The following is a 12897-nucleotide window of genomic DNA, read 5'->3' as shown; positions in this document are numbered from 1 at the left end:
AAACTTCTCGACACACAACTGTATCGGGTTTGCGACTTTCTTAATAGGCTTTATATATACAGTATATATATATATATATAGAGAGAGAGAGAGAGAGAGCAACAATTATTAAAAATAAATGAATAAATATTTTTTTTTTATTTTGCTTGTATTTCCTTAATAGGCTTTATATGGAGCAACAATTAAAAAAAAATTTAAAAATGTGCTTGCTTTTGAAAAAATATGGAGCAACAATTATTTTAAATATTTTTTAATAGAGAAAAAATAATTTTAGCTTGTATTTCCCCAACAGGCTTTATATAGAGCAACAATTAATAATAATAATAATAATAATAATAATAATAATAATAAGAATAATTTAGCTTGTACTTTCTTAATAAACTTTATATAGAGAGCAACAATTCATCATAAAAGAGCAAACAATTACTAATAATAATAAAATAGAATTTAGCTTGTACTTCCTTAATAGACTTTATATACTGTAGAGCAACAATTAAGTTATACCTTTATTCATATTATTATTATTTACAAGTTATACCTTGTAAAATCGCATTGCCTTCGTTTATTAACTGCAGAGTAAAAGTTAGGTAACAAGTTTGATGGCCCAAACCCGCAGATACACAACTGTGTCGGCCGTCCCAGGAGGCAAGAGCATGGAATTTCCTCTTTATAGGAGAAAAAGAACGCATTCTAGGAGAAAACTAAATGGGGTGCCATTAATTGTGGCACATGTATTAACTCCATTGTATTGTAAAGCCATAAAGGAAGAATATTTCTGTCTATCTTTTAAAAAAAGACGATAAATAACGTTAAAGTCAAATCTCCACAGCCTTCTTTGCTCCTACAGTATATGGCCATAAGTTTGTGGACACCTGATTGTAGGATTGTGCTTCTTTTTGAGCGTCGCATTCCACGTTAAGTCGCCGTTCAGAGCTGGAAAAGTGTGTCCCAATACTTTTGTCCATATACTGTAGCGGTGCAGGAAAAACCCCAGAAAAAAAAAAAAGGTACTACATGATAAGTTTCTTTATTTCATAAACAGAAATGGTGTCCTGACAAAAAAAATCTGTCATTTTTTAATTTTTTTCTTTTATATATATATATATATATATATATATATATATATATATATATATATATATATATATATATATATATATATATATAACACTAGCAATTGAAATGCATGAAAATTGAGTTCTGCACAATACCTTTATTTACAACAATTAAGTCATTAAAATTCATTAGGTTCATGGAGCATTTAGAAATGGAACGAAAAAACAAAACAAAAAAAGGTAAAAACTCTAGTACAGATATCCCAAAAAATTGACAAATATTAACACAAAAAGTAGAAACAAAAACAAACAAAAAAAAAAACAGGAGAGTGAGGGAGAGAGCAAGCAAGGGGGATATAGGAAGGTTTTTAAAAAAAAAAAAAAACAAGAATTACATGAAAAACAAATAAACGAATGCACCGTAATATCGACAATAATCTGTGTAAAAAGCATGTAGAAAAACACCTGATGTGGTTTGCTGATACAGTCGTCGACCAGTTATGAGAGGTATGAAGGATTTCACAGGTAGATAAGAGAGAGAGAGACAGATAAAGAGAGTGTGAGAGAGAGAGAGAGAGAGAGAGAGAGAGTCCGCTCTGCTAGTCGAGAGATGGAGGGGGGAGGAAGGAGAGGGGGGTCCGGAGACCCCTGCATACACACGTTTTCACGTCAAGGTGAACTATGGCCTCTGCAAGTTCTAAGGCAAAAAAGTCGGAGGTGCACTTCTATTCTTCTTACTCTGAAACGTCCCCTTTGGGTGAAGAACATTTTTTATTTTTTTAATTTTTTTGACAAACCGGAAGTAAGACGCATAGTTATCAAAGGACATTCTTTTTTTTTTTTTTTTTTTCCTTTTTTGGAATCCATTTGGTTAAAAAACATACAAAAAAAAAACTTGGGGAATAAAAGACACCTAGCTATGCATTCGACTTACTATATACATGGCAAGTTTGATTGGACTTTAAAAAAAAACAAAACAAAAAAAAAAAACGTGTCACTTTGTCTTTGTAAACATTTTTGCTGTTCTGCGTTTTCCTCGACACGAGCTCGGCCTGCGTATCCTGCCAAGATAATGATATAAAGTTGAGCAGATTGTGAATAATAAAAAAAAAAATTAAAAAATTTCCACCTTTTTTAAAAAAAATTTTTTTAAAGATACTGATGAGGAAAGCTTCAGAGAGCCAGTGTTAATGTTTCAAAGAAGCAGCACAAAGAAAACAATAATAAAATAAAATAAAAAATTTAGCTTGTACTTTCTTAATAGGCTTTACATCGGGAGAGCAACAACAGATACAAAAAAAAATAAAAAATTTAAGAATTCAGCTTCCCTGTTAGGATTTATATGAAGAGAAACAACAGATGAGAGAAAAAAAAATAGAATAAAAAATTTAGTTTGTACTTTCTTAATAGGCTTCATATAGAAAGCAACAATTAATGCAAAAAAAAAAAAAAAAGATTTAAATAAAAAAATTGCATTGCCATAGTTTATTAACTGCAGATTAAAAGCTTAGACGATTTTTTTCCAAGTTGGAATAATGTAACTTTTTTTTTTTTGGGACAATCCGCAGCCCCCTATTAATTATTTAATTTTTATTTTGTGCAAATCATTTTATCGATTTGTCTATAATTAGCTTAGAAACATTAACAAAACAAACTCACGAACCTTTTAGCTTTTTCTTCAGAAGACGTGTTTTTAAAACCATGAAATGATCTTTAAATGTAAAAGAAAAAAAAGTCATTAGCGCAGACCCTGAGACGAGATATAAGAGCAAAGTGTCACCGTTTGGAAGCTGATCGGCGTGGGGGATGAAAGCGAGGTGGAGTTGCGAGGTTGTTGATGAAGACGTTTACGGAGGCAGAGACAAGACGTGGTTATGTTTGGGTGGGGGTATGGGGGGGGGGTCCCCTGCGTTTCAACACTGTTCCATTACCACGCCATCGGTGTCTACGGGACGCCACGTGACAACACCGAAGGAGTTCGAAAGAGTTCAGTTTGGCCAAAAGTATTGGGACACCTGGCTTCTCCAGCCATACGTTGCTCTACAGGAAATCTTAATATCCTTTCACTTGAACCTGTGAAACCAGCGTGAAGATCTGCTTTCAATCAGTCGAAGGATATTGAATGGCCTGCTATACGGCTCAAACCTTATTTGGGATGAATTAGAACCTCACCCCAGACCTCCTCACCTTCATCAGTACCTGACTTTACTAACACCCTTGTCTCTGAATAAGCCCATTTCCACAAAACATCTTTCCAGAGGTTTGTAAGATTTGTTTAAGCGTGAATGGGGGTGAAACGTGGTCATGCTCTTCTGCATGAACAAAAAATGGAGATACACCTTCGTCCATGATTTTTTAATTTTTTTTAAAGCTGTATTAAAGCTGGGTTACGATTTCTGGTTGAGCTACGCCCCTGAAATCTGTCAAAAGCTTCGAATAAAATCGCAACATAACGATTTAAATTCCGTCGAAAAAAAAGAAGAAGAAGAAGAAAAAAAAAAAACGAATGATGACCTGGACGTGGAAAAAACAAACAAAAAAAAATAACAGTATTGCATGGCAGGCGATTATTCCACTACACCTGTGTTTATAGCCTTAATTCTTGAGAAACGATCCTTGAAAAAGAAAAAAAATTCACTATTCATCCAAGGATGAAAAAAAAAAACACTGTGCTTATCCAGTGGGGTCCCACGTTTCCTCTCCCACTTCTAGCACAAGTAGTGAGAAGGTTTTCTTTTTTTTCTTTCCTTTTTTTCTTCGTATAGGGATGCTTTGCATATGCGACTTCTCAACAAATTCTTGTACCTGATCATAATAAAAAAATAATAAAAAAAAACAACAAAATATAAATAAAATACTGTCAGTATATCAAAAAAAAAAAAAAGAAAAAGAAAAAAAATTATATTTCAAGGAAGAGCAAAGAGCAAAAGTCTCAAGACTAGTATTAAAAAAAAAACAAAAAAAACAAGAGCACAAAACTAGCAACCACGACAAGTCTAGACTACGCTACGACAGAGCACGCCATCCAGTACTAATGAGTGTGTGTGTGTGTGTGTGTGTGTGTGTGTGTGTGTGTGTGTACTGTATGTGTGTAAAAGGGGAGTAAAATGTAAAACACAAGCCGAGAAAAAAAAGTGGAAACGTATTAAAAAAAAATAAAAAAATCTAATAAAACATTTGTCAAAAAAAAAAAAACAATTACAATTATTAATAATATTAAATATAATACAATATTTAAAAAATCAATCAATGGCAACCTACTTATAGAACACCGAACGGAGAAAACAATTCGGAAAGAAACCATCAATCCGTGTGATTCAAAGTTTATATTCCGGCAGGTCGGTGAAATTTCTTTTTCTTTCGTTCTTTTTGTTTTTCTTTCTTTCCTTTGGACTTAAAAAAGAATAAATAAATCGAAGACGATTTAAAAACTTTTGAGGATTTTTGAATAGACAAACTAGAAAATATACAGGCAAAGCATGCAAATCCTATCACGGGATAGAAACCTCTAACAAATATACACTTAGGGCAAAAAAATTAAATAAAAATCACGTTAAAATGTTCGGAATATATATTTATATTCCTCCTTTTAATTTGGGAGCTTAAATTTAGCTTATTGGATTAAAAAAAAACATCATTCATGTGAATTAGACACTCTCTTGTGTTGTTGTAGTGTATTTTATGGTGGATTTTTTCCCCCTCCTCTTGTATATATATATATTTTTTTTTTTAGATCTAAATAGAAAATGTAATTATTTATTTATTTATTTGTGAATTTTTTGAGTAAAGAGCACTTTTGAGTGCATGTGTTAAGTGCTTGGATCTAAGATATATAATTTTTTTTTCCTTAGTAAAGAAAAAAAAGTGAAATCTACATCTGAAGAAGTGCTTCCATAGTCTGAGATTGGAAAAAAAAATTTATTAGGAGCCCCTGAGCTACTGGTTTTTAGAGAACAAGAAGAGCAGGATCTAAAAAAAGAAATACAATTGACTTGACTTGAGTTGACAATTGTTTTTTGTTATTTTTTTTAAATTTGAATTTTTAAATTCTGATTTGTGATTGGCTGGCTGGAACGAAGGTGCTGGAAGGAAGGTGATAACCAAAACACCATGCCATAATATATACATATAAACTATATGGACAAAAGTTTTGGGACACCTGACTTTTTCCATCCAGATGTTCTTCTTCAGCAAGCTGTTCGCTCAAATTCAATTGCACTTAACGTGGATGCGTTGGCATGAACTTTTTCCCTTCGCTCGAACTATGAGATTCAAACGCATGACGGTGCTCCTGTGCCCAAAGCCAGCTCCATGAAGATATCACGTTAATGAAGGGTCGGATATGGTGGAAGATCTTGAGTGGCCTGCTACAGAGCTCTTGACTCGTTTTATACTCTCAGGGGCCCCCAGCAGTGGCAGCATGGGATATTCTGGGATTTGAACTCACAACCTTCCAATCAGATGTCTGAAGATCTGCCGCAGACAAAAAAAACATGCATGGAGCTCAATCATGAGACGGAGATACAAAGATATAGCGAGAGTGTAAGTGCCAGTAGTAAACATGTGAGGCGAGGGGGGGGGGGCGATGGGGGGTCAGAAATGATCATTTATAAGAGCTCATTTCCTGTTTGGGAGGAAGTCGATAATTAATTCGCTTGACGTTTTGAAAGATAGAAAAATTTATTCTAGCTTCGAAGAATAACACTGAAAACTGGTTTCAAGAAGCTGGTTCGGGGTCTTTGAAACCATATTACCACACACACACACACACACACACACACACACACACACACACACACACACACAATCACACAGCATATTTAAATACTGACCAGCTCTTTTCACATTTTTAAGGAAGGAAGTCTGAAAGACATGCAAAAGGGGGCTCTTTTTTTGTTTGTGTGTGTGTGTGTGTGTGTGTGTGTGTGTGTGTGTGTTTGGGTGTAAAGCTGATTTCCTGAGTTTTAAGCACACCCACAGGTGCAGGCCATTTCACTTCAGGCAGGAAACAGCGAAAAAACAAAAAAAAATAGCTTTCGAATTTCGCAAAAAAAAAAAAAAAAAAACGATAGCTGAGAAAGAAGGAGAAAAAAAAAAGCCAAGGGAGGACATCTATAAAGGGAGGGAGCACTACCTGTACAGGGTCACCGATTCACTCGCCATGCTCCGTATTATATATACACAGAAAACACGCATTCTAGCCAGCAAGCACTTTGTACATAAGCACAAAAAAAATTATTTGTAAAAATTAAAAAGACAACTAAAAATTCCCTATATATCCCAAATATCCCAAACACAGGACTATTGCTGATGCACAGGGGGTGGGGCGTTTTTTTCTTTTTTTTAAAAGGTCACGAAAAAAAATCCGATTTGTTCGTTTTCTTTCTTTTTCGTCTCGTCGTTCGTCCTCCTCCATTTCAGTGCTGTCAAAGGCAATAGAGGAATGTTTTTTGTTGTTTTTTTTGCTTTTTTTTTCACTTTACGGAGAAGACCGACCGTACAAATGAAGTGTTGTCGAGTGTCAGGACACTGCGAATGTGTAACACAGAAGATGTCGTTTTTTCTCTTTTTTGCATATGAACATTTAAAGTCTAGCTGCTGTAAAAAAAAAAAAAAAAAAAAAAAAAAAAAAAAAAAAAAAATTAGAATAATAAAATAAATAAAAAATAATTATAATAATTAAAAAAAACCGTCATGTAACATAATCTGTAACCTTTTCATGAAGGACTAGAATCAAACATTCAGAATATTTTCCTGAGTTTCCTGAATTTGCCCGTGGCATTGAAAAGAGAGAGAGAGAGAGAGAGAGAGAGAGAGAGAGAGAGAGAGAGAGAGAGAGAGAGAGATAGATAGATAGATAGATAGAGAGAGAGAGAGAGAGAGAGAGAGAGAGAGAGAGAGAGAGAGAGCGCCCTGGTGTTAAATCAGACTGGTGTAGCTGCACAGTGTAGGATTAAAAGGTGTAACACTGTAGGTACTAATTTAACACTGTTGGTCTTTCTGTAAGAACAGAAAGAAGAAAGGAAAGCTAGAGAGAGAGAGAGAGAGAGAGAGAGAGAGAGAGATCAAGAAAAAGAAAAGAGAGAGAGAGAGAGATACTGAGTTGCTGCTAGGTCCGTGGATGTGAGACGTGGTGTGGTTGGAGCCGATCCCCTCCGCGAGCTGGACTGTGACCCGGAGAAGACAGCGTCGCCGTGTAGCACCATTGAGTTTGTAATTTTTTTTTTTCCTTTGTTTTTGTTTTTTTTTCTTTTGTTTTTGTTCATTTTCTTCTGCGAGACGTTTCAGCCCACGGCTGAGCCCGAGAGAACCTGGAGTAACAGTATTGCTGCTGTTAAGACAACTGTAGTGTCAACCGTGTATCAAAAAAAGGACAAAAAGAAAAAAAACAAACAAAATTAAAAAAAGATTTAAATATATAAAACCCAACAAACAAACAAACAAAAAAAGATTCATAGATTCAACACTGGCAGAGGCTGACCATTTGAACACCCCTTGAACTGGGGGTTTTGTCAGAAGATGAAACGAAATTAAATAACGATAATAAAAAAAGAAAAAAAAAAAGAAAAAAATTTAAAAAACGAACAAAACAAACAAACGAACGAACGAACGAACGAACGAACACTGTCACTAGGTGCAGTCTTTTCTCGGCTGTTCGTCAGTGGTACATTTATCGGTCATCTCCTGACAGAAGTCTACCGTCACCGTCTGATTGGACTGTTTCAAAGACCGGCCCACTTCAAGGTAGGCGGAGCCTGGCGACGTCGTCGTCGTCGTGTCGTCCCCTTCGCCGTTCCCCACGTGACACTTGGATGATGCTGGTTCCGGGTGCGTGTTGTTCGCGACTGCCGTTTCGACGTATTCGGATTCGGGCGTAGCAGCTCCGGAGCGGGTGGTGAGGTCTATGCTGGCTGGCGCTGGCGGGGGGTGGGTCGGAGAGGCGGAGTCTGAGGCGGGCCGTAACACGGGGCAGTAGTGATGGAGAGACTGGACCTGCTCGGGGCTCAGTGTGACGTCACGACACACCTCCTGAGACAAGCAGGAGAAATTCTCCCACAGCTCACCCATACACGCCTTCAGCTGATTCCGCTCGGTCAGCAGCTTCTCCTTCTCACATACCTGCACACACACACACACACACACACACACACACACACACACACACACACACACATCATTTTATAATAAATAAATAAAAAAAGATCTATACGCAATCCTGCGTCGTTTTAGTGCCGTGTTAAAAAAAAGAAACAAATCCAAGATCCAAAAACAAAGTCAAATTTTTTTGACAATAACGACAAAGTGCCTCGAATAGTCGAAATTACAAGAGTAAAGTCGGAATATTTTGAAAATAAAGTTGATTAAACACGAATAAAGTCGCAATGACGAGAGTAAAGTCGAAATGTTTTGAGAATAAAGACGAAATATTTTTGATATTAACGTCGAAATTTTAAGAGTAAAGTCGAAATTACGAGAATAAATTCGAAATGTTTTGAAAATAACGTCGAAATTCTGAGAGTGAAGACGAAGTGTTTTGAAAATAAAGTCGAATTTACACAAATTAAGTCGGAATTACGAGAGTAAAGTCGAAATATTTTGAAAATAAAGTCGAATTTACATGAATAAAGTCGAAATTACGAGAGTAAAGTCGAAATATTTTCAGAATAAAGTCGAAATTACGAGAGTAAAGTCGAAATGTTTTTAAATAAAGTCGAAATTACGAGAGTAAAGGCGAAACATTTTGAGAATAAAGTCAAAAACATGAGAAAGTCGAAATATTTTTGAAAATAACGTCGAAATTACGAGAATAGTCGAAATTCTGGGAGTAAAGTTGAAATTACGAGAATAAACTTGAAATGTTTTGAGAATAAAATCGTAGCGATATGAGATAAAAATGGTGAAATTTGGAGAAAAATCACAGAATTGCAGAATGTGGATGTGGAGGATTTGGTTCAATCCCACTTTAGGTTAGAATTGAGTTTCTTCAGCGCAGTTATAATCAGTAAACGGACACTGCAGCGTAATTTACGACTGGAATCTCGTAATCATAAATTTTCGATCCGATAGAAACGTTTGATCTCTTTGTTCTTTTACCAGTTTGCGTATTTCGCACTCCAGGTTGAGGATGCAGTCGAGTTTCCTCTTGCGGCAGCGTTGGGCGGCGATGCGGTTTTTACTCCGCCGCCGCACGTCGTGAATGAACTCGAGCTGCTCCGACGTCAGCTTGTGCATCTTCACCATCATCTGGAAGTCGTTGCGTGGAAGATTCGTGATCTGATCGACGGGAAAAGGGAGTTTGATCTGCGAAGGAGATCGGCGGATTAGTTCGGGAGACGAGACGCAACGCAAAAAATCTCTGTCGCAGCATTGTCACGTCTTCAAACCTTCATGATGCTCTACTTCTGAATTAGTAGGATGGTTCCACAATCCAGGACGTTACTGTGGAACCTGGAAAAACTAATGTCCATGGAAATCGCTATATCGAAGCTCAGGTAGGAACCGAACAAACGCAAAAAAAACCTGAGTGCTGACCCACTAATATCTCATACGCTATATGAGCAAAAGTTTGTGGACACCTGACCGTAAGATATGCTTCTTTTTAAACACGTTCCCCATTTCCTGTTACAATCAACTCCACTCTTCTGGGAAGATGTTCCGCTAGATTCTGTGGAGATTTGCGCTCCTTCAGAGCTTTAGTAGGTGAGGTTTACTGATGTAGGCGAGATTGAAGAGACCTGGGGTGTTCGGTTAGACCAGGGGTCACCAACGTGGTGCCCGCAAGGACCACATGAGTCGCCTGCGAACCTTTTCTAAAGATAGCTGTTTCCTACCTTGTTAAATGATTGTTGATAATTATTGTATGAAATCATTAACATGATCAGTGTCTTCACATAGATCAGGGGTGTGAAACTCAGTGTCAAATCCGGCCCGCGAGATGATTGTATAAAGATCTAATATTATTGTTATTAATGTCCCGGCGATATGAAGCGCTGATAAACACAAACTACATATCCCATAATGCAGCGCTTCAGCTGCCTTACCGAACGCTAGACTACCTGGGAACATTTCAGCATCAATCAAGTCGAGCTTCTGTTGATGTATTTAACCCTATTGTACAGTTATTGTGAAACAGCGCCTCACAGTGGTGAAGAGAAAAGTTGATTCTGAGACTAAACTACGAGACTAAACATCAGGAGAAGCTGAAGAACCTGAATGCAGAGCAGATGATACAGAAAGTAGAAGAGTTAAAGAAGAATCTGACATTTCAACAGATGTTTTTCACCAGAGCAAAATCACAAAGTGAAGCTGGTGTAAAAGCAAAGGAGAAATCAGAGGAACATCAGCCGGTTATTTACTGAGGGAGAGTTTCTGAAGAGCTGCATGATGAAGCTGTGAGACTTCGGGTGTTTGACTGGAGATATTTTTATGGAGAGTAAGTTATAAGTTATTAAAAGTTTAAAACGTCGGATACACTTTTCTGATTTCTGCTCTTCAAAAAAAAAACCCAACCCACCCCCCACCCCCCCATTACAAATTACACATTTTCTTCATATATATTCTAAAAGCTTCTAGTCGTTGCAGTTCTTTTTACCACCACAAGATGGCAGCAAAGACCCACAAATCGCTTGATGCCGAACACAATCAGTTGCTTCACATTTCAATGGTATAATTCCATCACAGGTAATGAGAGAGGGAAAAAAAAGGAAAAGAGTGTGGGAGAGAGAGAGATAGAGAGAGAGAGAGAGAGAGAGAGAGAGAGAAAGAGAGAGCGAGAGAGAGACGACAAAAGAACCGAAAGCGAGCATCTCTCCATCTGTTGATGTGACCGAGGCAGACAGCAGCCGGTAACGGGAGGCAGAGAGACAGCTGGCGCACTCGTTTCTTCCTCCGTCTCTCGTTCACGCTCCTGCTGGGTGATTACTAGAGGAGATGAGTATGCAAATCCGCACCGTTAACGAGCTGGTGCTACAGGGGCTGCTGGAGCAGTCTGTCTGACCATATGACACACACACATCAATACACACACACACACACACACACACACACACACACACACACACACACACACACACACACATCCGTACACAAATATATTTTCGTTATCTGACAAGAACTTCTTGCTTTGGAAGGTATTTCGGCTTCCTATACCTACATTTCACCCATAACTTCAGCCACCGTGGGACTCAAAAGATGATGGAGGGTTGCAAGATGGCAGGAATTTCCAAGACTGGGAACTTTCCATGGGAATAAACTGGGAAACTGACAAAAATGCAGGTGTTTCTACGTCCACATTGATCCATCACATGCACCCTGCACAGTTACTACCGAGACCACGCCCCCTCCATGCCCGCTGCATCACTCCAGAACGTCACACACATCATTTCCGAATGTCTCTCTTGGCGAGATTTCGCATAAATGACAAATTTTACATACACTCATGTTTAAAACATGTGTGTAAAGCTGCTGTGTGACACAATTCAAGTCTAGAATATTTATATTTGTATACATTTCTCCAAATTTCGAATGAATTCCCAAACATTCCCATAAATTCCTGGTTAGATTCCAATATTTCAAAATTTCCCAATCGAAAGTTTCTGGAAATTTACCGGACCGTTTCCGCCCCTTCACATGCATTCGGTTACGCGAGTCAAAGGAACAAGTAACGCGCGAACGAGGGATCGTTTCAAAATGCTGCCGCTTCCGAGCAAGCTGGGATATGTGAAAAACAAATTTCACTGTGCTTTAATGTACCTGTGACAAATACATTTCTATTCTATAATTAGCGCAAAATGGCACTTTTAGGGCTCTCAAATAAGGCCCTTGACCCTCAGTGCTCCAAGGGTGCCATGTCCTGTCTGATCCTGCACTCTGGACCAGGCTTCCTAACATCCCTGGGGTATGCGAGGAATGAATTTCCCAGTGCTGTGAAGTAAAAATCCCCCTTTTACCCTTTTTTTTGGATATCTGTATATCTTCCATTATTGTACTATAATAATAATAATAATAATAATAATAATAATAATAATAATAAGACTTGATGTTTCCTTGAGGCTTCTCCAAATCCAGAGCGAGGAAAAAAAACCCAAAGCCGGATCAGGTCACATGGCCACGCGGATGTCAGAAGGAAGTGTGTATTTAGTGCGAGAGATGACGGAGTGAACACCGGCGGCGCTCGTAAATCCCGAGCCGCTGCACTACACGCTCGCTTGTCTCAAAGGAGCGCTGCGGCGGGGAACAAAAAATGGGTCTAGACGGAAAAAAGTAGGTCTCGTTTGTTACTCTGAGCATCCTGGCCCACTTTAGCGAACAAACGAGGGATTATGGGAAGGCGCCGGAGGAGCGGGAAGGTCACGAGGTCGCCGGGAACGCAGCTGTCTGAGGCGGCGGGATGTTGCTTCGCATCAGTTTTTTTCCGTTTTCACGAAGCAGTTTGTTTCGGCGTGACACAAATCGGGCAGGAGGATGGAAATCGGGCGGATTTCGTCCCGATTTATTGCTAAAATCTGCAAATCTGACGGAATCTCTGCTCAGACTTTTTTTGCTTCTTCCCCCAAAAGTCCCCCAAAGAAGCGCACAATTCTATCGGATGCCATTTGGATGCTGGAGCATGAAATTTTCCCTTCGCTTGTTCTAGGAGACACAAAACTGTTCCGACATGATCTGCTCCATGAAGATATACGTATCAAAGAAACCTCTCACCCTCATAATTGACTATTTGCCCTTTTCCAATCGGGCAGACGCTACAGCTGCCTCAGAGTCGTTCAGGCTCCTGAGCCGTCGAGCATTACGGCATGAACTTCTTCAGCAGTTTGACCAGGACTGGTTCACCAGTGGTCAGTTG

General features: G+C 38.3%; 1 protein-coding gene across 1 annotated transcript in view; it reads right to left on the bottom strand.

The window, feature by feature from the left end:
- Window positions 1-5678: 5678 nt before the first annotated feature.
- bach2b (BTB and CNC homology 1, basic leucine zipper transcription factor 2b) overlaps window positions 5679-12897 on the bottom strand; it is a 90677-nt gene continuing 83458 nt past the window's right edge. Inside the window, exons 4-5 of the mRNA XM_083534920.1 lie at window positions 9150-9356; window positions 5679-8174 (exon numbers count right to left, since the gene is read on the bottom strand). Coding sequence (XP_083391046.1) covers window positions 7686-8174; window positions 9150-9356 — 696 coding nt within the window. The 3' untranslated portion in view covers window positions 5679-7685. The remainder of the gene's footprint in view (window positions 8175-9149; window positions 9357-12897) is intronic.

This window comes from Silurus aristotelis, assembly GCF_946808225.1.
Source record: "Silurus aristotelis genome assembly, chromosome: 29".
Lineage (NCBI taxonomy): Eukaryota > Metazoa > Chordata > Actinopteri > Siluriformes > Siluridae > Silurus > Silurus aristotelis.
Note: the sequence above shows the minus strand (reverse complement) of the source record. Positions and strands in the feature narration are given on the sequence as shown.